The 27494-nt window shown below is 42.4% G+C and overlaps 1 protein-coding gene and 1 long non-coding RNA gene across 2 annotated transcripts in view; both read right to left on the bottom strand.

Annotated features, from left to right (window-relative positions):
• The window catches only part of ST6GALNAC3 (ST6 N-acetylgalactosaminide alpha-2,6-sialyltransferase 3), a 324436-nt gene extending 297294 nt beyond the window's left edge, over positions 1 to 27142 (bottom strand). The window contains exon 1 of the mRNA XM_032782167.2: positions 26941 to 27142. Within this exon, the coding sequence (XP_032638058.1) occupies positions 26941 to 26958 (18 nt within the window). The 5' untranslated portion in view covers positions 26959 to 27142. The remainder of the gene's footprint in view (positions 1 to 26940) is intronic.
• Positions 3812 to 5326, bottom strand: LOC142047159 (uncharacterized). The gene is made up of 2 exons (XR_012656333.1): positions 5209 to 5326; positions 3812 to 4386 (listed from the first exon to the last, which is right to left on the bottom strand). It is a non-coding gene; the product is annotated as an uncharacterized LOC142047159 (long non-coding RNA).
• Positions 27143 to 27494: the final 352 nt, after the last annotated feature.

Genomic DNA, 27494 nt, shown 5'->3' with positions numbered 1-27494 from the left:
GCATTCTCTCAGTGTAAGGGAAATTCTGAATTTAACTGGTTAAACCCCACTCTCGATAAATACACTTCCAAGGGCAAGTCTACACTACAAAATTAAGTCGACCTAAATTACGTCGACATACAGCCACTGCAGTAATTGAATCGTTTTACATAACCACGTTATGCTTCTTGCGTCCTTTTAGTGCACGCCAGCACGGTCCACACAGGCCAGTTAGTGCATGACACTCTAGTGTGCACTAGAATTTAACTGCCAGCATGGGGCATTGTGGGACCGTTTCTGAAAGGCAGAAACAGCCCATGTAAGCAACGCAGTGTCTACAATGACACCACATTGACCTAACTACCTTGACTTAAGCACAATACCTCTAGTGGACGTGGAGTTAAATTGGTATAATGGGCGAATTACATCAGTGGTAGCTACATTTTAGTATAGACACTACAGCATTAGGTCAACATAAGCTGCCTTATGTTGACCTAACTCTGTAGCGTAGACGAGGCCTCAGTATCTCAAGGTGAAAGTTTCTTGGCATGGGTCAAGTTACACAGGGTTCAGAACAGGAGAGGTGAGAAACTTAGCTGAAAATCAAGTAGAAAGTAAGAATAAGAGAGGTGGAACAGTTGTAAAGGGAGCCGAGTCCTTATGGCTGGAAGACTAGTGGCAGCCACACAGGGCCTCAAAGGAGGGAGGGGGTTGGTAGTGAGCAGAATTCATGGTTCAGAGGCTTCTGAAATGGGATGCAATGGAACAAAACAAAGGACCAAGACAAACGCAAGCATCTCAAATCAGGGTAATGCATGAAAAGGATGGGTGCACACGTGAGCAGTATTGACACAGCTGATAACTCAAGCTGACAAATCTGCTAATGTATTAGGCACAAACATACTTTCATTTAGCAGCAGATATGCATGACTTCTTATGCCATTGATATTTTTCTTTCTACAAGTTCGGGTTTGATCCAAGACCTATTGCAGTCAATGGGGATCTTTCCAAAGAATTTGGTGAGCTTTGGATCAGGCCATATTTATTATGGCTGATGTACAGTTGGTACCATATTATTTTTTCCACACACAGGAAAATATTTTAGTGTTTTGCAGCAGTTGTCTGCTTGCAGAGATTAAAAAATGGAAAAGAAAGAAAGAGCAAACTCCTGAGGAAGGTCCTCTAGCCACGCACTAATGAAGGTGGAGTTAATACAATGGTGCGCCATTTAGGGCGACAAGAACAGAGGCAAGAGCTCTAAGGCTATGTCTACACTAGCACTTTTGTCGGTAAATCTTTTGTTGCTTGGGGGTGTGAAACCCCCCCACTCCTGACTGACACAGGTTGCACTGACTGTTGGTGAGGACACTCTCCAACCAATACAACTACTACCGCTTGTTGGGAGTGGTTTAATTATGCCGACGGGAGACCTCTCTCCCATCAGCATAGAGTGGCTACACAGAAGACCTTACAGTATTGCAGCTGCATCGGTACAGCTGTGCTGCTGTCAGGTCTCTACCATAGACATACCTTAATATTACCTTATTATTCAGTTTAAATATTTACTTTGTAAAACTGTTTTGATCGTCAAATTGTGACTAGCAATTTGTTTTAGTTCCCACCGTGCCTCTGCTGACATCTTATCTGTGCATGTGTGGAACAGTGACTAACCTCCTGCTCTTTGACACCCTCTCTCTCAGTGATAAGTATTGTGTAAGTGATGCTTTGGCAACTACCATCTCCTGCTGACTTATCTCTCAAGGAGACATTGTAGGAAGATGAAAGATTTCGAATATTTACTGCATTTTTCTTCTGCTACATACTCTGTGCGATATCTTACATTTACAAACCTGAGAAAGGCCACCTGTTCTTTGAGATGCATATGCCTTTCCTGTACACAGCCCAAAAGAAAATAAATCTCAAAATATTTCCTTAAGTCCATTTACCATAATTTAGTCTTTTAGTTATGACTTTCATCAGATCTTTTTAGCTATAAAAATTGAAGGACCCGAAGTCACACCAAGCTGTTCAGTGTAAGGTTTCTGATCCAATACCACATATCATTACCATTTGTATGAGCATCACACTCAGAGCTGAAAAAGCTTATATTTTATAAGGCCTATTAAGATCATAGTTCATGCACCTACAACCCTCTACCCTACCCTCAGTCAAAGCTCTTCTTGAACTCACATTCTTCATCAAAAATTCAACACCCAGTAGAATTTTAAATACCTCTCTCAGACCCCAATCCTACAAATAGATCGACACACAGGTCCTTACTCCCAAGGTGCAGAATTCCATTGGCTTCAGTGGGTGTCCATGGTGAGGTACGGGCAGAAAAATGGGGATTTATCAGAGACCAACTAGTTGTAGCCACTTCTAAAGAAAAGGGTTTTCCAGGTACAGTCAGGGAAAGTGAAAACAGAATGTTAGCTCACCCTACTGGGAGGAGAGACATGAAAAAAATAAAAACCCAACCACAAGGAAAGTTACTACAAATAAAGATATAAGGCTCTTGGCCCCGAATGATCACTGAACCAGAGCTTACCTAGTGAGGCACTTCTTCTTGAGGGTCCTGAATTTTCATTAAAAATGCTGTTTCTGTGCCCCAAGTTCCCATTTGCTTTTCTTCTGCACTTGTGCCTCCAGCCAGGCTTGACTAATCTAGCTCTTAATTATTAGAAGCCCAGTGACTGCCACCATTAGCTTCTACACAAGAACATGCATTTGCCTTGGCTCATTTGTCCTTTTTCTAAATTTTTTGGGAAGGAAGAGGAGAACACTGCTGCAGTTAAAGGAGAAAGAAAAAAATAAATGGAAGAATGTCTTTCACACTCAGTTATACCTTACGAAACAGGAAAAAGAACTGATCCTTAAAGAGAAAAACAACAAAAACTGTCTCTCTTAAGGTCCGTCTACACAGTGAGCGGCAGCAAGTCTCAGAGTCTGAGTTGATAGACTTGGTCTTGCACTACAGCACTCGCTCACTGATTCCACCAGGTAGTCAATTATTTCTTGGTCAATGTGTAGTCAAGGTCAAGACTCCAGAGTAAATAATAATGAAAAAGATGATGAAGATGAAGAAAATAAAAAGATTTCAGGATTCATTCAAAAGCATCTGGCAGTCCAGATTTGGCCATGGTTGCCTATTGACTATGTATCCAGTCATAGCTCACTTTCCCTGCACCACGACCCACCCCCAATGCCACTTCTAGCAATGTTTATAACATTTTAAATACAAGCCTGAGAACAGTTACTTTTTAAACCCACCCTCAGTCAGTCTGTCAGTCAATTATCCACCTACACCACAACCCCTTGAGCAATTCTCACTAACGTGTGTGAATCACAAAAACAGGTTTTATTATGCCATTTGAGAAAGACTGTATTACTTTATTATTTTAAAGATCACCTGCAATGAGTTCTAAAGAGCTGTGCATAAACAAGTACTTTTAGATGATGCACAGTAATTTACAAGCACTATTGAAATAATTTACGAAGTGTTTATAATATCAATCACCACTTGAAATGAATCATTTCTTAGGTAGCGCCTCTCACTGAAATGGTTTATATACATGTTGAATAAGTCATTTACAATAAAGTGTGCAACCCTTAGGACAAAATAAATGCAGTGAATTCATTTTTAAAGCAGTTATTGACCAACTGTTTAATAAAGCATTTATAATAGACTGCATGAAGATGCTATTTATAGTACCATACTTACTGAACTACTTGCCTTGGCAATATGCAATCTTTACGGTAAAACACTGTGTATATAGTTCTAAAGATTGTTGACATGCCCTACTAGTTAAATAAAATCACTCATAATACAATATTTAATGAAACATTTATTCTGAATACGCAGCCCTTAAAATAAATGCATTTTTAGGGTTGTCAAAGTGGTAGATGTCATTCTATGCTGTAAATATTTTGTAGGCTATTTGTAAATATATTAGCTCTGTGTAACCCATGAACCACTAACACAAAAAACACTGCAGTGTGCGCGCCAGGAGATAAAGTAGAACTGGACATTTACGCCAGAGAACCAGAACAGGAGCAACTAGTAAATATGGAGACTCCGCTCTACAAGCTCCAAGCTTTTGGCTCTGAAGGGCACTTCTAGATTGGCTGTCTGGGTACTGGTTCTCCTTACAAGTTTATGGGCACACATCCGAAACTGCCTAAAACTTACTGGTTTCACTTTGCAAGGGTTCAAATGTTGCCTTCTGTTCTGATGTGGGTTCAGGCCCCACAAGTTTTCTCGGAGTTCTGGGTGAAGGATGCAGTGTGGTCCAGAAGATAGCACACAGCACGAAGAATCAGGAGACCTACACTCTATCCCTGCTCTTCCACTGACTTGCTGCATGACCATGAGCAAGTCACTCCATCTCTTTGTTCATGCTTCACCATCTGTAATACGGAAGTAACGGCACTTACCATCCTGTTTTGTAAATCGTTTCGAGCTCTACAGATGAAAACTATCATGAATCAAAATTATGTAATGGTTAAAATCTACAAATCAAAAAACTGATAAAACTACCAGTGTCACTTTGTTTGGCACTGACAGTGTGAAAGCAAAATTTTACATAATAGTGTAAAATCATAAGTCTTCCCATGTTCACGAAATTGACTGAATCCTTCAACAAAGATGGTCTGGATTTGAGGGTGTAATTAAACCTGGTACCAGGACAGATTTTGCATTTCTTTGCAAATATTTTGTGCAGTGCTATACACATCATTTTGCTACTTTAGTCACCTACAGAGCAGGGATCAGCAACCTTCACACGCAGCCCACCAGGGTAAGTCCCCTGGTGGGCCAGCCCAGTTTGTTTACCTGCCGCATCCGCAGGTTTGGCTGATCGCAGCTCCCACTGGCCGCGGTTCACTGCTCCAGGCCAATAGGGGCTGCAGGAAGCATCAGAGGCCGAGGGATGTGCTGGCCGCCACTTCCCACTGCCAGGACCAGCTCTAGGTTTTTTGTCGCCCCAAGCAAAAGAATTGCTGTCCCAAGCTCCAAGAGCACAACTGCCCTCTTCCCCTCCTGCCTCCCCCAAAAAAGAATGCCGCCCCTGGAATTGTGCCGCCCCAAGCACATGCTTGCTTTGCTGGTGCCTAGAACCGGTCCCACTCGCCGCCCCCACTGGCCAGGGGCTCACCCTGGCGGGCCATGTGCCAAAGATTACCGATCCCTGTTACAGAGGCTCTGCAGGGCCTAATTCTGCTCTCACTTACCATGATGGAACCACACAGGTGTTGCACCAGTCCAGTCAGGAGTTTGGCCCTCAGACTCCAGATACAAAAGAAAGAATTGAAAGCAAAGAGTTAGTTATCAGTTGGATTCTAAAAGCTCTGTTTGTTGCATTATTTATACTGTTGAAATGTGTTCCTGTTTATACAAATCTCCTAGTCCATTTGTAAAGCCTCAGCAGAGTTGGGTTGACTGCTTTGAATACCAAACACTCAACTACATTTTGTGCATATCCCCAGCACCACCCTCTTTTGTTCCTATTCCAAAAAGCTTTTTCATGCTCTTCTCTTGAGAACAAGTTTTACTTTCAAAAAGCAGCATTAGGGCATAAAATAGGTTCAGACTCTTTTTACAGCTAATAAAATGCTCAAAGCAAAGTGACTTCTCTAACTGAGTCCTCAGGGATCTGGTTACTGAAGGGAAAGTAGCCCCTTTGTATGCCTGCTCTGGAAAGCAATTGTGAACTCATGAGGTAAGACAATCCCCATGACTTGACAATTTTGTATTGGACTTCCCAGTCAGAGTGGAGACATTCTACTCTATGCAGGATACCTCATATTTTTTTTTGTAAAAGAAAAAAATATCCCCTCCGTTATGTACTCTCACAAAAAGAAGTGCTTATTCTACAAGAAAGGCAATTCTCCCTTAAGGGCAACACAGATGGAGCCTCACGGAAGACAGGCTAATCAATTCCATATGAGCACAGCCACAGTTAACCTTGGAAGACACACACACACATATATAAGAGGATTAAGAATTGAGAGATGAGGGTTTTTAAAAACCATTTAGGAGAAAAAAAATCATTTTATTCAGTTAGAAAAAATGCAAGAAAATACCTGAAGAGAATTTTCCAGACAACGAAATAAGACATTACACTATTTTCACACACTACATTTATCTAGGTGGTTTGGAGCCAATGAACTATTCAAATAGAGCCATCAGAGAATCTGCCACTGATACCCTCACTGAGGAGGCTTACCCTTAGTGTGTCTGCTCAGTAAATGATTCCACTCTAGCTCCATCTAAAAACCAATGAACTAAACCACTAACAAATAAACTGAGATTAAGATCAGCTTGGCTGGTGTCAATTTCTTTGCTTACAGTGTTGGCAGTTTCTATAGCAGTGAACATTTAACAGAGCACAAGTTGATAAAGGAAGGGAAGAAAGCTAGACTGTTTGGCGCCAGTTCTCAGTTACTGCAAACTGGCATAGCTTTATTAAAGTTAGTGTAAATCAGTGTAAATTCAGCACCATTATCTGAAGTTCTGGTCCTTTATGATACAGGGATTTAAAAAATGTTCTTCAGAGAGAAAAAAGAAGGCATCAAAATCTCTGAATACTGCAGGATAGAGTGACAAATACTTGTGCTTTGAATGCTGTGAACCAGAAGAAGAAAAAATAAATTCTGGTTGTCCCTGCATGTTATAGCAACTAAACCAGTAAAGTAAAAGCAGTGCTGTTTGTTTACAGCTTTTGACAGATGGGCCACAGATCCTTTCATTTGGAAAGCCAGAACATTTTGTTGCTTTTGAATATGGAGCTCCAAAGTGCAGTAAATGAAATGGTATTCTAGTCATGTGCAGTAATCTGTTTATTGCCTGCAGTCTGTCTCAGACTCACCCCAAAAATATTAAAAAGTATTGCGTAAGTAGCGATGATGTTAGACAGAAAATTAGGAGCCAACAAAGAGGCAGGAAAGAAAGTGTACATGAAAAAAAGAAGATTCAAGGTACATATAAAATCAATAGATATATACACACACTAGATAGGCCATTTATAATACTGACAAACTCTGGTTAAAATAGTGTACACTTGTAAATTATAGTGCATCTGGAATAAATAATACCACAACCGCCAGGAGGAGTCTACACTGGAGCTGAAAGGTGTGCGAATGAATACAACAAACCCCAGAAACCGCACGAGACTTGCCTGGGTTCAATCTTTGTAACAAAAAAGTAATTCTGCCCATTTTCATTTCAGGAGTCACAGAGCTGTGTGGGCAGGTGAACAGGGTCAATAATCTCACTTTGGATCAAAACCACATAAAATCCATTGTTTCCACAGTTTGGCTAAGAATCTGGATTAACTGAGGTTTTGACTGCTTTTTGCCTTAAATCTCCAGATACTGAAAGCAAAAAGTCACAGGGTGGATAGAAGAAAGGGGGTCAGACTAATCTTCGTGGATGATCACTGGAGAAAAGCACCACTGTAAAAGTAGAGCTAGGGAGTACTGAAAATTCAACGACAAGATTCTGTGATTTCAATGTTAGAATGAATTCCCTTTGCCAGTGTTAGTGCTCCTCATCTTCTGTGACTCTTTTAGACTGACTTACAAGCAGGCATTTTAGGAGAAACCATTTACTGTAAGCTATTGTTAATGAATATAAATTAGAAATACATTTTTAGAAATCAAAGACAAACATTTACCTCACCATCCTGATGTAATTTTTTCAAAGGCATTCAATTTAATATTTGCTGCCACTGGTATCTAATCAAAGCATTCAAACATTTGCCTTTAGCCCTACCCAAGCAAGGTTTGTTGCATGTTGAACAAGGTATTACTTGTGGGTCTGTGGCTCGTGTTGTATGCGATCTCGTTCCAATGAAATTAGTGTTGTCAAATGGAAGCAGCATAACCTTGTAGCACACATTATGTGCAGACCTCCAGGGGTTAAGGTGTGTAACAGAAAGGACTGTACTGGAGTGTAGCCCTTTAAAGAACAAGAATAGGTATGGATGCCAACAGAGGCAGACAGCTGGAACTAATCATCCCCGTTCATCACACTCTGCTCTAATAAAGGCCTTATGCATCAAGCATTCCCTCATCCATCTCTTAACATTTAATAAACATCATGGAATTTATGCAACAGTAATGAGCTACATACCCCACTGCAGCAAAGTCCCTATTGTATAATTTCATAGAACCTTATTCTCTTGGTGAGAAAGTTAATCATCCTGAATATGGACTTCAAATAGGGCCCTTGGGAAAGTCAGGGCAGTGCTATGAGTCAGTGAGCTGACTCAAAGAGGTATTCTCTGTGCTCACTGGTTATGCTCCAGAAAGGAAAACTATGAAAAGATACCTGGACCTTATACTTAGTTTGCAACAGAACATCACATTATTTCAGATACACAAACAAGCTATCAGAGTTTTCTGGCTGAAAACAAATGTGCACATTTGGAAATGTACAGAAGGTGAAGAGCTGCACTTCACAGTGGAAGACAACTATTAAACTGCTTCATGTGCTGTAAAAATAAGATGGTGCTAAATGATAAAAACCAGCTCCCGCTGAAAATTTCCAGTGGAACACATTTCTGAGCCTTTTTCCAGCAACCACAAGCTTTAACTCTTTTCAACAGCTAGCCAGTATTGCCTCACATTTTATTGTAGAAACCTTGGTAAAATATCAATTGTTCCAGAGTCAAGAGCTGAACTACACAGTAGGCTATTCGTCTCCTTAACTCCAGGAGTTCCCATCAAGTTACTCTTCAGGAGTAAAGCAACCCAGTTTCAATGGTTAAAGGGTACCCCCTATCCATATTTAAACAGCACATAATCCTCCAGTGCCATCACCTGCCGGGCATAACACTCAGTGTTCCATTTCAGCAAGTTTAGAAAAAGACACAAGAGGTTTGATCTGCTGTGACACTTCCCAGGGTATTCTGGGTTGTAAGCACCTTATCCCTGGAGTGCCCAGTCAGTGTTCCACTGGCCACTCACAGCATTTACAGATTCACCATTCCCAAAGAAACAGTACACCTCAGCTTACCAGTTCCACCCCAGGATCATTGTGCTACTTAACTCGCAGCACTTACATTTGTTTATAGTGAAACCAAATACACCGCTACCTTGATAAAATGCCACCCTATATAACACAAATTTGGATATAACGCGGTAAAGCAGTGCTCCGGGGCGGGGGGGGCTGCACACTCCGGTGGATCAAAGCAAGTTGGATATACCACGGTTTCACCTATAACATGGGTAAGATTTTTTAGCTCCCGAGGACAGCGTTATATCGAGGTAGAGGTGTATAGATTTATTTAACAAAGATCAAAGATTCAAGCAGACTGGACTTAACTAACAAGGCACTCTCCTCACATTTGATCACCCAAGTCTTTCTCCCAGTGTTTAACAGTCAGGCTGGCTGTGACCCTCCATTCCTAAAACAAGCACACGGGCAGCTTATTCCCTAGGGTGAAGGATATTATGGTTTGTCTCCTTGCATTCTCCTGATAAACCAGACTAGTTAACTGATCTTAGTCAACCGGACACTCTCCTGCTGTATGCTCCTTCCTGTAGATTTTAGCGTCTCCTGTCACTTTTGTGATCTTGATTAGCGGGAGGCTCCATGTGCAAATAGACTTACTTTGTACTCTGTCTTACAACAGTCAGCCAGGGAAATAGGTGTCTATTCCCCTCTGCCTAACCAGCACCTGTTCATCACCTTCTGATGACCTGCCTTAACATACATATCTTAAGAACATAGTTTTCAGGAGAGATACTTAACTTCTTAAATAATAGTCTTACATACATTTCACAGTCACTATGGTGACCAGCATGTCACTGGCTGTTGGTAGAGACCTCACACGCCACTCTTTGGTGCATTATTATGTTGACACCAGACCCAGGGGATCCCCGTAAATCCCTAGGCACTCCTTATGCCCTCTGCCAGTTGCATCCAGGGATCCCAGGGTGTCAGGCAACAGGGAAGTTGGAGCAGGTGCTGGGAACCAAGGACTAAGGTCAGAGCCAGAGTCAGTAGCCAGAAGCTGAAGTCACAGGTCAAGCTGGGCAGGAACCGGAGCGAGCAGCGTAGCAGGCAAGGAAGGGTTTGGGGCAGGACAGAGGCAAGGCTGGGTTCAAGGCAGGAGCAGCAGGAACAAGGTAACACAGAAGCAGTCACAGTGGTGGACATGACCACTGAGCAGCCAGCAAGCTGTTGTGGCCCTTGGCTTAACAGCTGTCCTGCTGGCCCCTCCAGCCAATCAGGCAGCCTGCTGCAGGCCAGCTGTACTGATGAGGTTGCCTGGAGTTTAGCTCTGTGCGGGCTCTGATTCCTGACACTGGGTCACACCTGCATATTGCTAAGTGAGATTCTACCTTAACACAGATGTTTGCTACCTCAGGAAATACACAGTCTGTGTCAGACTGCAGTAACCACTGTGGTTATCATCATCACACCACCACCGCTAAGCACCTTGTGTTTTTTGGAACTAGGACGTGTATTGTAATGGGACGGGCACTCAGTAATTCTGTACTGTACAAGAGAGGCATCGCCAGGACTCCCCCCGACTCCCAGCTCACTTATGATTTGGTTTTAAACTTTCATTTCATTTTTTATAAAGCACAAAAACCCCCACATGAGACACAAAGTGACACTCTACTCTTGGAAGAGTCTGAGCCTTGGTTGTTCCCAATGGACCATCTGATCTTGCACAGTCCATGACAGATTACAAATCAACCCCTCTGTAGTAGGAGGTGGTAGAATGATGGCTCCCAAACCCACTGGAGAGGGCAAGACCTTGGTGCCTACACAAATTTCCCTTTCCCAGAGCGTTATTCAGGAAGAGACCAAGCTTAAAAAAATACCATAACTAAAGAACTCTTGTTTTCAAGATTGTCCTTAATTAAGCTAAATGACAAGCTGCCTTAGGGCCAGTCACTTGTACGCTTAACCCAGGTGCAATCCATTACTGGTATTTAGTGAGACAGTAATACCTACGCAGAGTTGGCTACCATAGCAAATCGACTCCTGCTGTGCACAGTCCTGTACTCTTCCTGTTAGTGTTCAGGCAATGTTTGGAGCAATTACATGTCACACAACTGAGCCTCCCATTGAAACAACATTTTCTTCAACTGAACAAAGAATGAAATTGCATGAGTCAGTCTTGTCAACCAACATTTATAAACAGAAAACCAAAAGTTCCCCACCCTAGACAGCATGGGGGATGATTTTATTTTTCTATTCTACAATCAAAATCAAACTATTTAAGATGCATTAACCAGTGTTGATTCAAACAGCATAAACAAGTCTAGGCTATACACATATTGTCTCAAAAAACTCTTGCCTGGAGGGTGAGATCCAGGGAGTTTAATATTTAAGTGAGCCCCAAGGACATATTCAGAGCGCGATCTCACTAACACAATTTTGTAGTGACATGCATCTCATTCATCCAAAATAGCAACCCTAAATCAGGTGCTTCCCCAGCAGAGGTAAGTGCTGTAAAGATCCTGAACAGAACAGAGGAGAGCCCATGCATCCTCTGGTGCCTCTGTCCATCCATTGCAGTGGCAGACAAGACAGGCTGCTATTACCATATGTTGTTCCCATCCACACACCCTACTAGCAATAGCTTCTTACTCCCAGGGCTGCAGAAGTGGGGTGGAGGATAAGCAGACAGGCACGATAGTCGCTCCAGAATCTGCCATCTGCTTTTCCCATTTCCCTGCAGTGGAGGCAGGAAATTGGCAGCTTTCATACTAGACCACCCACCTATTCCTCAACCACTGGTTCCTCACAGGCCAAATCAGAGACAGGCAATCATTTGATCTGTGCCCTTTCCTCTGCGTAAAGATTCTTAAGCCCGCATCTCTCATTCAGCGAGGCTTTGCAAGAAAAGAATGTGTCAAATGCTAGACTGCTAGCTCTTTCTGGGCAGTGTTCTTTGGTAGTATAGCCAGAAACAATTTGTCGAGACACTTGACAACTTTTATATTTAACATTGCTGTGCAGGCAGAAATGAATTAGTCATTGGCATTCTGCAGCATTGGGAGGCACTTAGAGCAGGTAAACAGCTTTCAGATTTATGCTGAAAGTATTCCTGTTTGAACCAGTTTTGCAGAGAAATATGGTATGAGTGAGCTGTGAAAACTCATAAGATGTTTCACAAAAGAAGTCCATACAGTATCCTGTTTATTGCAGAAGCAGAACTAATTTAATAGCCCTTGATATAAAACTGACAGAACCTCTCAAATCTCTGATATTCTTGTACACACACAAAAAAGCCTCTTTACACCTGTCAAGTAGCATTTGCTAAATATAAAGCAATTTGATTTCCTGACTTCATACTAATTAGTGCAGATTTTGCTACCATTTACATGTGAAGATTTATCAGTGCAGATAATGAATTTGCTACCATGTGATATGTGATTCTTCTAGAAGAGCTGGAAGAATGTCTGCCTGAGCAGTCTAATCTAATTCCTGCCTCTGAAACAGATGCTTGGGATAAACCAAAGAAGGGAATTGCACTTCTTTTTCATTTCTGGCTACAATGTGTAATAAATCAGGAAATGCAAGTGACACCCATTATAAACCTAGAGACCCAGGGAACCAGAGATGCATTTGAGTAGGTTAAAAATTCATAAAACAAACAGATGTATTGAGGTATTTATTGTCACAGGAACTCAGGAATCAGAAGACAGTTTCAACAAGCCATTTTTAAAAACATGGTGTTAATTATGTATTTGTAAACGAGCATCTCAAAACATGTGTTACTTAAACTTGTTTTGCTGCAGCACTATGAATCTGCTATTATACTTCAAAGACAAAGCTTCCATTAAGCTTAATTACGTCCTCCTGTGGCTTTGGACAAAGAGCAGCTCCTATTATATTTCACTGCCTTCCTTTGTGGGTTGCATGGCAAAGACACATAGTAAGGGTATAAAAGACAGAGCTACTACTAAACAAATAAGATATACATACCTGCTACAGTGTCTGATGAAGTGGGTATTCACCCACGAAAATTTACGCTCCAATACGTCTGTTAGTCTGTAAAGGTGCCACAGGACTCTGTTGCTTTATACATGCTAATACTGACATGTTTTATAATAATTTGGGGGCATCTCTCACTCCCTACAGACACATGAGCCATCCTTTTAATGTTCATGGGACTGTTTCCGTGAGTAAGATGAGCAGAACTTGGCACTTTGGGTCCCAGTTTATAAATAATGTTTTAAATTCCTGTGTGAAAACAAAACCACTGAACACCAGGATAATTTCTATTTTATATTCAAGAATAGTGCGCTAAATGACAGCATGTGGACAATGAGCCTGTTGGCAGTTGTTATATTACTCTATCCGTTACTTATAGAAACATACAGTGCTGCTTTATGTTTAGTTTGTTTCCAGTTAACAGTGAGATTACAGCATCCATGCCTTAGTATGGAGAATCAATGAAGCCTGCAATCCTTGAGCTACTCCAACTGCCTAGAATTTGGAAAAAGGAAGATGAGGAAAGAGCAATGACAGAGCTACTTAAGCAGAACAGTTCTTCCCATTCCTTTTGGATCAGGTGGACTGCAGTCTCCCCTTGAAGCACAAAGCATAACTCCCACTCATGTTAAAATGCTAATAACCATTGTGGAGACAAGGTGGGTGAGGAAATCTCTTTTATTGGACCAACTTCTGTTGGTGAGTGGGACAAGTTTTTGAGCTACACAGAACTAACTCTTCTTCAGGTCTGGGAAAGGTACTTAGTGTCCCAACTAAATAAAAGATCCATAGATAGTTAAGCATAAGTAGTTAGCACACATTCTAAGGGAGCATTCAATATGTGAATATTGCTAACTACTTAATTTAGAACATGTGCTAAGTTAATTAAGTTAGTTAGCAATATTCACAAATTGAATGGCCTCTTAGACCGTGTGCTAACAACTTATGCTAAACTATCTGTATATCTTATTTAGCTGGGACATTCAGTACCTTTCCCAGACTTGAGGTGTGATCTACACTACAGAGTTAGGTCGACCTAAGGTAGCTTACATCGACCTAGTTATGACAGAGTCTACACTACAGTGCTGCTTCTCCCGAAGTAAATGGCCCGCTACACAGACATAACAACTCCTCCTCCATGAGAGGCATAGGGCTTATGTCAGTGTAGTTCTGGTGACGCAGTGTCCATGTAGATACTGCATTACTTACATTGGCTGGTGGCTGTCAGCCCTGAGTGGAACTGACAGCTATAGCCCCCGCCCTCTCCTGGCGCTGATTGCCCAAGCCGTCAGCCAGGTGCCAGGCTCACAGCTGAGTCCCCCCTTCCCCAGCTCTGACAGCCCCATGGTGGCAGGTCTCCAGCTGTCAGTGTCCCATAATGCCTCACATCCATCAGTGGAAGCGCTCCTGGCAAGAACACTCACCGCCACTGACAGAAGGAGCATAGCGTTTACGTGAACCACCGCTTTAATTACTGAGGTGGCTATACGTTGACTTTACATACGTTGACTTAATTTTGGTGAGTAGACAAGCCCTGAAGAAGAGCTCTGCATAGCTCAAAAATCTGGTCTCTCTCATCAACACAAGTTGGTCCAATAAAAGATATTACCTCACCCACCTTGTCTCTCTAGTATCCTGGGACCCACATAGCTATAATACTGCATACATATTTACAAGACTATTGGAACCACAAAGATCCTTAGAAATCGCTGTTCAGTTTTACAAACTGCAAAACTCATTTTCTTCTGGCATCAGAAAACAAACTGTTTCCTCACAATATATCATTTTTAGAGAAATTGGATAACTCCATGTTCAGATTTGTTTTATTTTTAAGACCTCCCCTGGTTACAGCTAAATTGCTGATGAGTTTTCTATTTTCTTCACTATTGAGATATTTATGGGAAAGTTTAATCCATTTATGAAAATAAACTACTTTAGAGCATCTTTCATGCAATGCTTCACAAGGCAATTTATAAATGAAGCTACAGTGGCCGTAAGTGTTAACGGTGCCATTAGCAGGAGATGGTTAGTCATGGTAACTTCCATTTGGATGCATCAGTGTTGTATACTATAGAACTTATTCACACAGGGCATGACTTTGCTTTTGAGAGTAAACCTTGACAAAGAGAGACAGAGAAGCCAGAAGGGAGGCCCCTCTGTCAGGCTCCTTTTCTTTTCACTTTTGCTGAAAACATATTCCTGAAGATTTCAAAGACAGCATAGCAGCTGCATTCCATTTCCTCACATCCATGACCTGCTGGGCATACAGGCTTGAAGGAGTGACTCTTCATCATAGGATTTTTCCTCGGTGTCAGTTAATATCTAGGTACTAAATATACTTTCAAAATTGAAGATTAGTGGTAAAGAGTGAAACATTAAGAGTATGTGACTCTTCAAGCACTTGTAATTTGCATTCAAAATGGTTACTCTGAAGCCAGTCACTCCCACTGGAAGTAGCGAATGGCTCTTGGTAATAAGGCCCACCACCAGATTTCATGGAGAAAAGCACATTAAATCTGCTGTTAATTCACAAGCATCACCATATATAACATTGGTTCTAGCAGACACTCGAGGCTAAACTTCCAGAGTTCTCTTTTTCATGAGCATCACATACACTGCAGACACAAGATACACCAAGCAGCAAAATAATAAGCTACACAAGCAAAGCCTTTAGAAGAAAAAAAAAAAAGCACCTCACTTTCCCGTAGAGTGTCTCAGGTAAGAGCCTTCTGCAGGAAATGGCATATCAGCTCACCAGCTCCCACTCCCATCGGCAAACTTTGAAATGATCTAGATATTTACTTCAATATTTTTCAATAAAGTAGCCAGGCACTAAATATCTTCTGATGTCAGTAAGATACGACAGGTAAGAGCAGTTTTCAAATTCTTTCTGCATTTGACAGGCATCAATATCAGTCTTTCTGTACTATATAATCCCATTTTTCCTTCTTTTGTTAGGAACCTAGCAGCAAAAATTCCTTCAAGCCTCATTTGGCCAGATCATCTAATAAATTAAAGTAGTGTGAATTTAAGATGACCATTTCAAGATCTGAGTGAGTTATAAACACTAGTAATCAATATTTCTTATGTATTTAAAAAAGATACAACCACAAAGCTCAAGTTTCACAAGAGAGTGTGTGGGATCTATTACCAAGGCAAGAAACAATTAGCTGACTGTTTCTTGATGGCAAAGATCCAGAAAAAGAGTTTAGACCTACAGAAATATACTGATGTTTCCAGAACAGAGAAAGTTTGAAGAACTACATGGACCAACATCCAAGACCAAAAATCCAGCAGACATCATCAGTAGCACTGTACACTAAATTTAAAATGTTCAGTTAGAATCTGGTTCTTTAGATATCATTGTAACGTAGTGTATGGGGAGATTTTGACAAACCAGTAAAGTGCCTAAAACCACTATTGTTTATTGCTAAAAGCAGCCATGTCAGCAGGCCGTAAAGTCACCATCCTGCAGCCTTAGCTTAACCAAGGCAGGAGGGGAGGGGGTTTTGGGTGCCACAGAAAGGGCTGGTTGACCCCACGTCCTTCCTGATAAGAATTATGTTGAAATTCTGGTACATGCATTTCAGGGACCTCAAGGCGTGCAAACTCTGATAAAAACACACCTGGTTAATCGGTGACCAGAAGGAACCTCTTGCTTGACCTTTGAAACTGCTTGCTTAACAAGTTTTCTTTAAGTGACATGTCATTGTATTACTAATGTATAAATAAGGGGGAAAAGTTTGAGGCAGGAGACTCTCCCTCTAGATGCATCTTGTGTTCCCACCAGCAGACAGGCTGCCGCTGTGCCACTCAAAAACCACACTCAGCTTCAGTAATTATCAAAGGTTCGAGGTGTTTTACTAACCTGTTGCGGACGTGTATAAGTGCTTGAGACTAAGTAAAGTTTAGCTTTAAGTGAAAGCACTTTAGTGTTGTCCTGTTTGTGCCAGCCATCTATCGGTCGGACGGCCGTCTCACCCCTGATTTATTTCCTGACACCACCTTGCACAGAGTAAAAGTTACCAAGAGCTTTGGGTTGAAAAAACCCTGGGTAACAGTAGCATTGTTGCTTCATAAATTTTTCAGATGTTCTTTTGCCTACAGTAAAGCATGCAAATGAGCTGTACAAATATTTTATACACATGTTGTCAGGGCAGGACAGGAGGGTGAGGAATGGACCTTTTTGGAGCACAAGAATGCGGAGATGTGCCCTGGACAGGTTAGATGGATAGCATACAGCTAACTCAAGTGGAGGGTGGGATGGTGAGGAAGTGGGGGGCCTTCGCAGGGCAAGGTCCAACATGAAGCTTCATAGGAACATTCTCTCCAAAGGAATGCAAGAGAGGTAGAGGACTTCTTGAAACACCATGAGAGACATAGGCAGTCCCAGGCATCTAGAAAGCATGCCTAGATCCATCCAGTCTCACTTCTCATAGTTCAGGTGACAACAGCCAGGACCAGATTCTGAAGCACAACACATTCAGTCATGAGGGACCATACTGATTGTCCACATGGATGATCAGTAAGGCTGGAAAAGTGGAGCTTCAGATCTACAGCACTGACCTCTATCACTTCAGCTAAGGAGCAACTGGCAGCAGAATGAGCTATTATCCCTTATATGGACCAGCTTCTAGAGGGAGACATGACATATTTTGCCAGTGGGTAACTATTTGTGAGACAGCAGTGGTATGTTGGGTACGTGGATTCTATTTCTGGCTCTGGGCACAGAATACGGTCTAGTGGTTAGAGCAGTACTTACAGGCAGGATAGCAGAGTCCACAGATTTAGCACAGTCAGAAAGGTAGCGTGGCTAAGTGGATGAGACTTGGCTCTGTCATGTTAAAAATCCGGGTTCTCCACGGCCTGAAGTGACCCTGTGCAACCTCTAAGGGCAGCATCCACACAGCTGCACCAATTCAGCTGCGCTGCTGTAATGCTTTAATGATGCTCTACGCTGATGGGAGAGAGCTCTCCTGTTGGTATGGTTAATCCAGCTCCCTAGGAGGCCATAGCTATGTCACAACATCACTCGGGTGTGGATTTTGAGAACCACTGGTCTCGACTAGAGAAGTGATACTAGTATAGCTATATTGAGTAGGCATATGATTTTTAAATAATATAGTTATACTGGTAAGCTCTAGCTTGGATGCAGTTACTCTGGCCTAAAGGTGCCTTTTTCTAGTATAGTTTATTTCATTTCCCGAACCAGAATGAACTAGATCACCAAGCACTTTTATACTAGTATAACCATGACCACAATAAAAGGGCTTTTACATTAACTAAACCTGAGTTCCTAGTGTAGACAAGCCCTGAGAACAAGCCCGGCAGAGAGGCAAAGATCTTAGGAGTTTAAAGGTGCAGTACATAGGAAGCAAAGGCACCCATTTTCATAGTAACACACATCACGAAAAGGTAACAGTTATTATTAAAATACTCCCAGGTGTGAGTTTTAATGGTCCATTAATACATACCTTGAGTGGCTTCACAGTGCTACTAAAGCATGCATTAATGAGCCAATAAAACACGCCCTGTCATTTCTCGATGCTCTATTATCCCATCATTTTGATAATGAAATGCTCTTAAATCTGAATATACCATAGAGATGGAAGGAGATAAAACCACTGGTAAGGAAAAGGTTGAGAAATGGTAAGAAACTAACATGAACTTTGGTTTCTGATTTTTCATATTAAGACTTCAACACCAATCACAGGGAATGAATTCTCACCTTAGACCAACTCAGCGGGACATTCCTTTGCTATAAACCTGCCAGGCTTTCCATAGCATAGGTGTAAGGTATCAAAGAGAATTTTAAAGAGGAAGAGATCCAAGACCCCTGTTTCTATATTATATCAACATGCAAGGAATGTGTCATTAAAAGAAGAAAGGGGAAGTATAAATATTTCACTCTGCATCCCTTCTTCACAGATCCCTGTGCCCATGAAGTAAACAACTTTTTCTAGTTACTTCCAACTGCTTTTTCAGGCAAGTCTCCGAGTTTACACCTTGATTTTTGTTGAAGGCTCTAGGGTTCAGCCACCCATTGTTAATGCAATGAAAATGTGTCTGTCATAAGGAGTTACCCGCTTCATTTTACTGTTAGTGAGGGCAGGGCTACACTTAAAAACGTTACATCGGCACAGCTGCACCAATGCAGATGTGCTGCTGTAGCACATAAGTGAAGAAGTTCCTATGCAGATGGGACAGCGTTTGCCATCAAAGTAGTTAACTCACTTCTGCAAGAGGTGGGGTAGCAATGTGAATTGGAGAAGCTCTCCAGCTGAAATAGCGTGTTTACACTGGGGTTTAGGTTGGTATAACTATGTCTCTCAGGTATCTGGATTTTTCACACTCCTGAGCGACCCAGTTACACAGATATAAATCTGTAACATAGACTGGGCCTAAGATTCTCTTCATGGTTGTCCCCATGTCACACTCAGCAGCACAACACGTGCACTGAGTAAGTACGCAAAACTTACTCCCCTTTTAATAAGGATTGCTTTTAATGGTAACAAAACAAAACAAAAAGCCCTGCAACTCAGCCAAAACTTTCTCCTCAGCTTTGCTTGTTCTTGCAGTCTCTCCCTGTCTCTGCCCCTACTTCCCTCTTTCTCTTCAAAGTGGGACCCTGGGGATGAATGAAATGACTCAATAGATCAGTGGTGGGCAAACTTTTTGGCCTGATGGCCGCACTGGGCTTTGGAAATTGTATGGAGGGCTGGTTAGGGGAGGGCGTAATGGCCCAGCCCCCACCCCCTATCTGCTCCCCTGGGACTCCTGCCCCATCCAACCACCCCTTCTCTCTGTCCCCTGATCGCCACAGAACCCCTGCCCCTGAATCCCCCATGCTAGCCCATCCAACCGCCCTCCTTCCTGACTGCCCCCCAGGGATCCCTGCCCCCATTCAATCCCCCATTCCCTGCCCTCTGACAGCTCCGACTCCTATTCACACACCTGTCCCTGCCCACCTCCCCAAACTCCCCTGCCCTCTATCCAACCCCCCGGCATCTTGCCCCCTTACCACGCTGCCTGGAGCACCGGTGGATGGCGGCGCTACAGCCATGCCGCCCGGCTGGAGCCAGCCACACCATCACCACTGCGCAGCACAGAGCACCAGGTCAGGCCGGGCTCTGCAGCTGCACTGCCCCAGGAGCTCACAGCCCCGCTGCCCAGAGCATTGCGTCAGTGGCAGAGCGAGCTGAGGCTGTAAGGGAGGGGCCAGGGCTAGCCTCCTGGGCCAGGAGCTCAGGGGCCAGGCAGCAGGGTCCCACAGGCCAGATGTGGCCCATGGGCCGTAGTTTGCCCACCCCTGCAATAGATCATTTTCATTGTCAGGGTTCTACAACTACCCTGAATAAGCATGTTTGCCAAATACTTTTGCTAAAGTGATCTCTAGCAAAATAGTTATCAACATTTTAAATATAATTATACCTGGTCTCCATGTAAATTTTGTGATGGTATAACTATTTTGGTTAGGGCTGAATTATTTAATCAAAACAGTCCTATCATAACAACTCCTAGGGTGGATACAGGTTTACTGATGTAAAAGTAGCTTATACCAGCATAGCTTTTTTAAGAAAGGTTGCAGAGACTCATCTGTCCCTCTGACCACTACCCTATGCTGCTCATCCACATTGGCACTAATGACTCTAAGCAGATCAGCAATGGCTACAGTGTTCTGGGAGAGAGGGTGAACGGGTCGGGGGTGCAAGTTGTGTTCTTGTCCATCCTCTCGGTTGAGAGTAAGGGCATCCTGGAGATGAATGCATGGCTGCACAGGTGGTGTCGACAGGAGGGCTTTGGCTTTCTTGACCATGGAAAAAGAGATCTGCAAGGAAGAGATGGGATCCACCGGACAAAGAAAGGGAAAGAACATCCTCACACACCAACTTGCCAACCTAGTGAGAACAGCTTTAAACTAGGTTCAAAGTGGGCAGGTCAGAAAAGCCCACAGATAAACTCATCTTTTTTATGTTTAATAGGAGGAGGAGGACAACGAGGGCATGGAAAAATTACAACAGGGTCATAGGAACAACAAGAGTGAAATCAGCAGCGGAATCTGCTCAACAACCTAAATGTCCATAAACAAACACAAGGAGTATGGGGAATAAGCAGGAAGAACTGAAAGGGATTCATACATAAGCTAAATTATTATTGAACTGGCATCACAGAGACTTGGTGGGATAAATCTCATGACTGAAATATTGGTATAGAGGGATGTAGTTTATTCAGGAAGGACAAGTGGGGGCAGAAGGGGGAGGGGGTGTTGTATTATACATCAAGAATACACTTCTAATGTCCAGAAAGAGATAAGAGGCGGATCAGTTGAAAGCCTCTGAGTTAACTCTCTAGATCCCTTCCATTTCTTTGATAACTCTCCTGAACGGTACAAATTCTTCCTATATTTTCCTCACATGATAATTTCTTCCACTCCTTATGCATTCCATTACACAAAAATCTAAATTAAAAGGAGTCTTATTGACCCCATCAAGTGTGAAAAATGGCAGCTATAACAACAGAAAACTCAGAAGACTGATCCTTTACATTTCTGTAGCACATTTCATCCCTAAAGATGTAACATGAGAATAGCTTCATCCACCACTCAAGTACAGCAGACTGCCAAACTGCACATGATTTTTAGGACAGACAGCTGGGGAGAATTACACACTAAATTAAACTGCAGGGACCACAGAGCTTGCTGAGAATCCTCTGTGCAGAGAGAGCTGCTCAAATGGAAGGGAGCCACCAGCCCTGCTATGTTCTCTTCCCTCTGGACACTACACAGTCGTCTCCATGGGTTGAAGTGCCACATAGAAGAGGAAGCAGGCAGTAGGTAGGCCAGGATGGGCTGCAAGGCCTTTCCCACGGAACCCTCTCCATTATGAGAAGTCCCCATCCCTTCCCTTTACAAACACGAATCCGAGGGGGATGCCAGGGACCCAGCATCAACATGGATTCACAGGTCTTCTACATGGATGGCTCAATCTCCTGCAGATCCCCAGGAGCTGGAGAGTGCATGGGCCAAACCTATGGCCTGTTCTGCATGGTGTAGAGGGAAAATAAACACCACCCCTCAGATAATGCAGTAGTTTGGGAGGAAATATCTGTGAGACTCCCCTTGCAGAGTTTTTCTCATGGGAGAGACAATCAGGCCCTTAGTTAGAGGGGCAGTATTCTATCATCCAAATGGCAAAGACACCAGGACTTACTCCCTTGAATGAACATCAGCTTTCTTTCCCCCTTTAAACAAACTTCTACAAAGTTGGGCAGTTCAGTAGATTGAGCTTGGCTTTGTTTTTCAGTCCCAGGTACAGATTTAGCATTTACCTGCAGATATTAGCATTATTTATATTGCAACAGGGTCTAGAGTCCTCAGACAGGTCCAGACCCCATTGTGCTAGGCACTGAACACACATTGTAAGAAGACAGTTCTGGCTCAAAAGAGGTGACAGTCTAGGTTAAGAGGAGATTCAGCCTGGGGGTTTAACCCAATAGACTGAGGGGGCAGTGGTGATAGAAGAACTTGGTTACAGAGCCTAGCTATGGCCCCAATCCAGCAAAACATTTGAAAATGTTAGGCACATCCTTAAGAGCTTGTCTACACTTACTGCACTGCAGCAGCACCACTGTAAGGGGCTTAGTGAAGATGCTACTTACACCAATGAGGGAGCTTCTCCCACCGGCATAGGTACCCCACTCACAGCTATGTGAGCAGGAGAAGCCCACCCATCGACAGTGCTGTTTATATCAGGAGTTCGGTCGGTTTAACTGTGTCGCTCAGGGGTGTGGATTTTCCACACCTCTGAGAAACATGGTCACATTGACATAAATCCATAGCATAGACCAGGGCTAAATGTGTAAAATTTGACTTTTTAAATGAAGTTTTAAACAAAAGCTACGGATATCAGTAATCTCAGCTGGCCACCTGCTTAGCCTGCCTGAATGTACAGTGAGGGGATATGTACACTTACAATCTGCCTTTGCACTATGTAGAAGTGATGGCCTCAGAAAATACAATTCCTTTTATAAATACAGGATTTTACTTGGGACAAGCTTCATTCTCAATTTCACATACAATCACTGGGGCAGCATCGCCTCCCAGCAATCAAAAGGCATTCATGAAATAACCTCTATTCACTGAATTGTAAATGTGCATCATACATAAGTGGGGAGGATTCTGTATTTAGCTCTTTGCTGCATAGTTGTCCAGGACCAGAGCAGGTCCTAGATACACTGTGTCTGGGATACAGCTTTATGACAAATTCTACCATATCAGCTCTATGCACTGAAAATAATAATTGTACCATGAAGACAAAAACACACTCCCATGAAAAGAGACAGTTTGGGAAGAGGAATAGCATAATCCATAAAAAATACCCCGTGATCCCCCACTCCCCATCAACCAATCTGCCTACTCTTAGGCAAGTAAAAGGCTAATGTTCATGTTAAGTTATTTCTTAACTTGCTTTAAAATATTACAACTCCATTTGCTTTAAAATATTACAACTCGACATCCTCCACAGGTGATGTCAATACAGGATATAAATAGACTTCAGTAAACATAAGTATAGTCATTCTTGTAGCATTTTCCGATATAAGGCAGGCTCATATGATGACCATTCTCACAGTAAGCAGAAATTGGTGCTTGTCTGAAGTCATTTCCTTTATTTATTTACAGGGCCGACCATTAAAAAGTCAATATTTACCAACAGTTGACACAGCAGAAGCTGTGGTCTCTCAGACCTCACTGGGACAAAGTGGACTTTTTAAATGGTAACCATTAAACTTATTCAGTGTTTATTGCTGTGCCATGTGGGATCCACAGTAACAATTAAACACAAGATAAACTGGTTATGTACAAGACAGACCAGGTGAGTGAACTGTGAGTCTGCCTTGGATTTTATTTAGAGACCTGCAAAAAACAAACATCCCTTGTGCTGTGCCCTACAACTCAGCAATTATGGACTCTGGCAGATCACTAGGAGGAGCTGTGCCCACTGAGATAGAATGCCCCACTGCTGATCTGAAGATAAAGTTTCAGAAACCCTCAGCAGAGGCAACCCACCAGATCTTAACTGATATGACAGGACGGACAAAGACGTTAACAAAATGGTGGCCACTCACCTCAGATAACTCACTCAGAAGTATTTACACTTTGAAAACCTCAACATTTGTAGCATTCCAGGTATTTCCTATAGTATGGACAGTAAGAAGGGAGGACTCGGTATCTTTTTAATGTATGTGAAACTAGCCTATTTCTAATAGTCACCATTGTCCTTTGTGCTTATAAAGTAATTTGGATCAAAGGATTCCAATGCACTCTACAGACATTAACCAAACCTCCACACCCCTATGAGACAGATGTTACTCCAGCCATCCTACAAACTGAGGCAGACAGTTATGTGAGTTAGTTGAGCAAAGTCACAATCTGCAGCATAACTAACATTAGAATACAGGCATCCTGACTCCCAGTCTGCTGCTCTGCCTGTATACAGCTCCCTTTGAAAATCCACCCCCACAGGACAAGCAATCCTCCACCTACCGCCCCAGACGTCAGGGTACTGACTACAATGGAGCCAAAAGAGCTATATAACATGAAAACCAAACAGGAAGAGTACAAATGGGGGCAGGACAGTGTAGTTTCAGGAAAGGGGTGTAGCTGAGTGCAACTCACAAGTTTGATACATATTCTGAGTTTCATCATGTTAAAACAATGTGTGAAGTCCCTTTATGGTGTCTCCTGCTTTCCTTTTATGTTAGGTCTGAAAAGTCCTACCCATGTGATAAAGCAAGTGTTTATGATTTGGAGGCTGAATTAAAAACCTGTACGTTGAAGTGAACAATGAATTATTTCTCTCTCTAGGCAATTAGATTATTCATGTAGCTTGTCTGGCTGGAAAAGTCATGCCTGCTTTACTGCAATTCTAATCTCCACATATCTCTTTCACTTTTTATCCTCACACCTGCCTCTTTTAACAAGATTAAGAATTAGACCAGTTGTCTGTTAGAGAGCACTAGCCGTTGTGTGGTAGCCATTGATTTAAATTTAAAGGATCAGACCCCCAGTGGAACTCTAGGGTTCTGGAAAAGCAGGATTATATGATAACAAGGAAGGTCCCGCAGAGATCAGATGTGTGCAGATTGGCTCTGCAGAAGGGGAAGAATGCTGTCACCCAAGGTAAAAGACCTTAGATTCTTCCCGCAAAGGGGCCTGCCTATTCACGTTTCAGGCCAAAGAGAAAATTTCTGCAGAAGAACTTTCCTAGTAGTAAGAAGTAGTAGTGAAGCTAGTGATCTAAAATATACACCTGTACCCTGATATAACGTGACCTGATATAACACGAATTCGGATGTAACACGTAAAGCAGTGCTGGGGTGGGGGCAGGGCTGCGCACTCCAGCGAATCAAAGCAAGTTCGATATAACGCGGTTTCACCTGTAATGCAGTAAGATTATTTGGCTCCCAAGGACGCAGTTATATTGGGGTAGAGGTGTACATCTGGGATGATGGGTGGCAGATATGACTACCGGGGACATTTAAGAGCAAAATATATTTTTTTTATTTTAGTGAATCCAGGCCCAATTGCGAGAGCTTATATTTCAGGTCCCATGTCTTAATTTATCATATCACTTGTTTCAACAGTGCCTGCTCCTGGGAGTTAGCTACTGGGACACTTCAAGCAGGGATTTCTGCACCTGAGGCCACTTTCAACATATTTACTAATAAAAACTGCAATAAGCTAGACGTGCATGAAAGCAAACGAACACATGCACATACTGTTTTACAGAGGCACTGGGGCAGGAAAAAGAAGGACAATAAGGGCGTTGTTTTTAAGAAAAAAGTTCAGATGAAAATCAAAATCATCATACAAATGTCGTTCTTGGAGAAACAAGGATTGTTATTATTTGAAGAATACTGTAAATTCAGTATTTGCAGTTCAACAACTTTGCAGATATTCTGGAGAAAGCTGCGGTAACAGGCTGTCCCAAAGCTTGGAATATCAGTCCTTTGTTTGAGGACTAATCAAACTGAAAACAAGGGATCATTTGCAGATAGGTCTGCATGCCATGCTTTATTTACTTGGTTGAACTGTGCCGGGCATGTGTTTAAAATATAGCTATGGAAAAAGGTGGCAGGTCTGCAGGTCAATCAGACCCTTCTTTATCTTTAAACCACGGAATAAAGAATACAAGTGTTTTGATAGTGATTCCCCACTGGTGAAAATAATGTAACGAAACACAGATTCATTGGTTTTATCAGCTTGCACTTCCACCTCCTTCCATCTGATTCAGTTCTTCTAAAGTGCTATAGAGATGCTCCCATCTACCAAATATATTGTTTGTGAATACTTTTCTCTTAGTAAGGAAAGCAGCTGGGAAGAAGGTGTCCGACAGGAAGATGTTAGTGCAAGATAAGTTTCTGTTCATATTTGTTGGCATAAAGGGGAAAATCCTTAAAATAGTGACCCTAATTAGTGCAATTTGGCTCTAAAACGTAGCAGCATATGGCTCTTATGTAAATTCAGAAGGGGAGTGTGCTTAAGGAGCAACTTGGCGCAGCTTTTGGAAGCCTGCAAGCTTTTCTTTAAAGCAGTAAGTGCTGCACGTTGGGGAAAGAAAACAACTTCCCCGATTTTGTCTTTTGTATTGTAAGTCTGCTTCCCTAACGCAATAGCTCCTGAAGGATTTCAGCTCAAAGTCAGCTAAGACAAGACAGAGCCCTGCACCCCCTTCCTGCTTTCCTATTATTCTGCACACAGTCCCTTTTCCACTAGCTGATAGCCTGCAGTTCTGACAATGCAGGGAACAAGGAAAAGAATGGCAGAACAGGGAAGCAGAACACAGCTGTGCATTTCAGAATCTCTCCATATTCATTTGCCAAACAAAACCAATACTCAAAGAGACAGCTAAGATTAAGATGCAATAGGAACACATTGAATTCGTGCCTCAGAGCAGCAAGGGGCTCCTTTTAACAATGCATTCAAGCAACAGATAGAGATTTACCTTCAAAATGCAGGCCATGTTCTTTCTCTATCCTTCCTACCACAAAGCAGCAGGATTCTACTTTGTCAGAAACAGTTCCAGTGTGAGGCAAAAGGCTGGTACAGCTGCAAAACTGCTATAGCCTACATTCCTGAAGATCCAAATAAGGGTACCACAATTCTAAGATCCGTTAGTCCTATTAGTCTTTTCATGCCCTGTTTGTTCCACCCATCAGCTTCTGCCACTGGCTAGAAGCCAGCTCAGCACCTCCCCTTAGTCACATGACTGAATTTGACTCATGACTCTAGCATGTATTTTTTTTAAGCTCTTGGATGCTTTCTATCATATGATATATACCAAATGGCAATTTTATAGCATGCAGATGTCTGAGGCATTTGAAAAGCAAGCTGCTCATTTACAGGGAATCCGGATTAGTCCCTCTAAACAGATCAACAGCAAATATTTCTCTCAGTCATGTCAGAAAAGTCCAAAGTATTTCTCTGTTATTAGGGCTGTAAAAATCTTTAGGTATTTATGTAATGTTTGTTTGCATTCTCAACCCTCTTCATATTACT

This window comes from Chelonoidis abingdonii, chromosome 7 (assembly GCF_003597395.2).
Source record: "Chelonoidis abingdonii isolate Lonesome George chromosome 7, CheloAbing_2.0, whole genome shotgun sequence".
Classification (NCBI taxonomy): domain Eukaryota; kingdom Metazoa; phylum Chordata; order Testudines; family Testudinidae; genus Chelonoidis; species Chelonoidis abingdonii.
The sequence above is the reverse complement of the archived record's forward strand: the minus strand, read 5'-3'. Positions and strand labels throughout refer to the sequence as shown.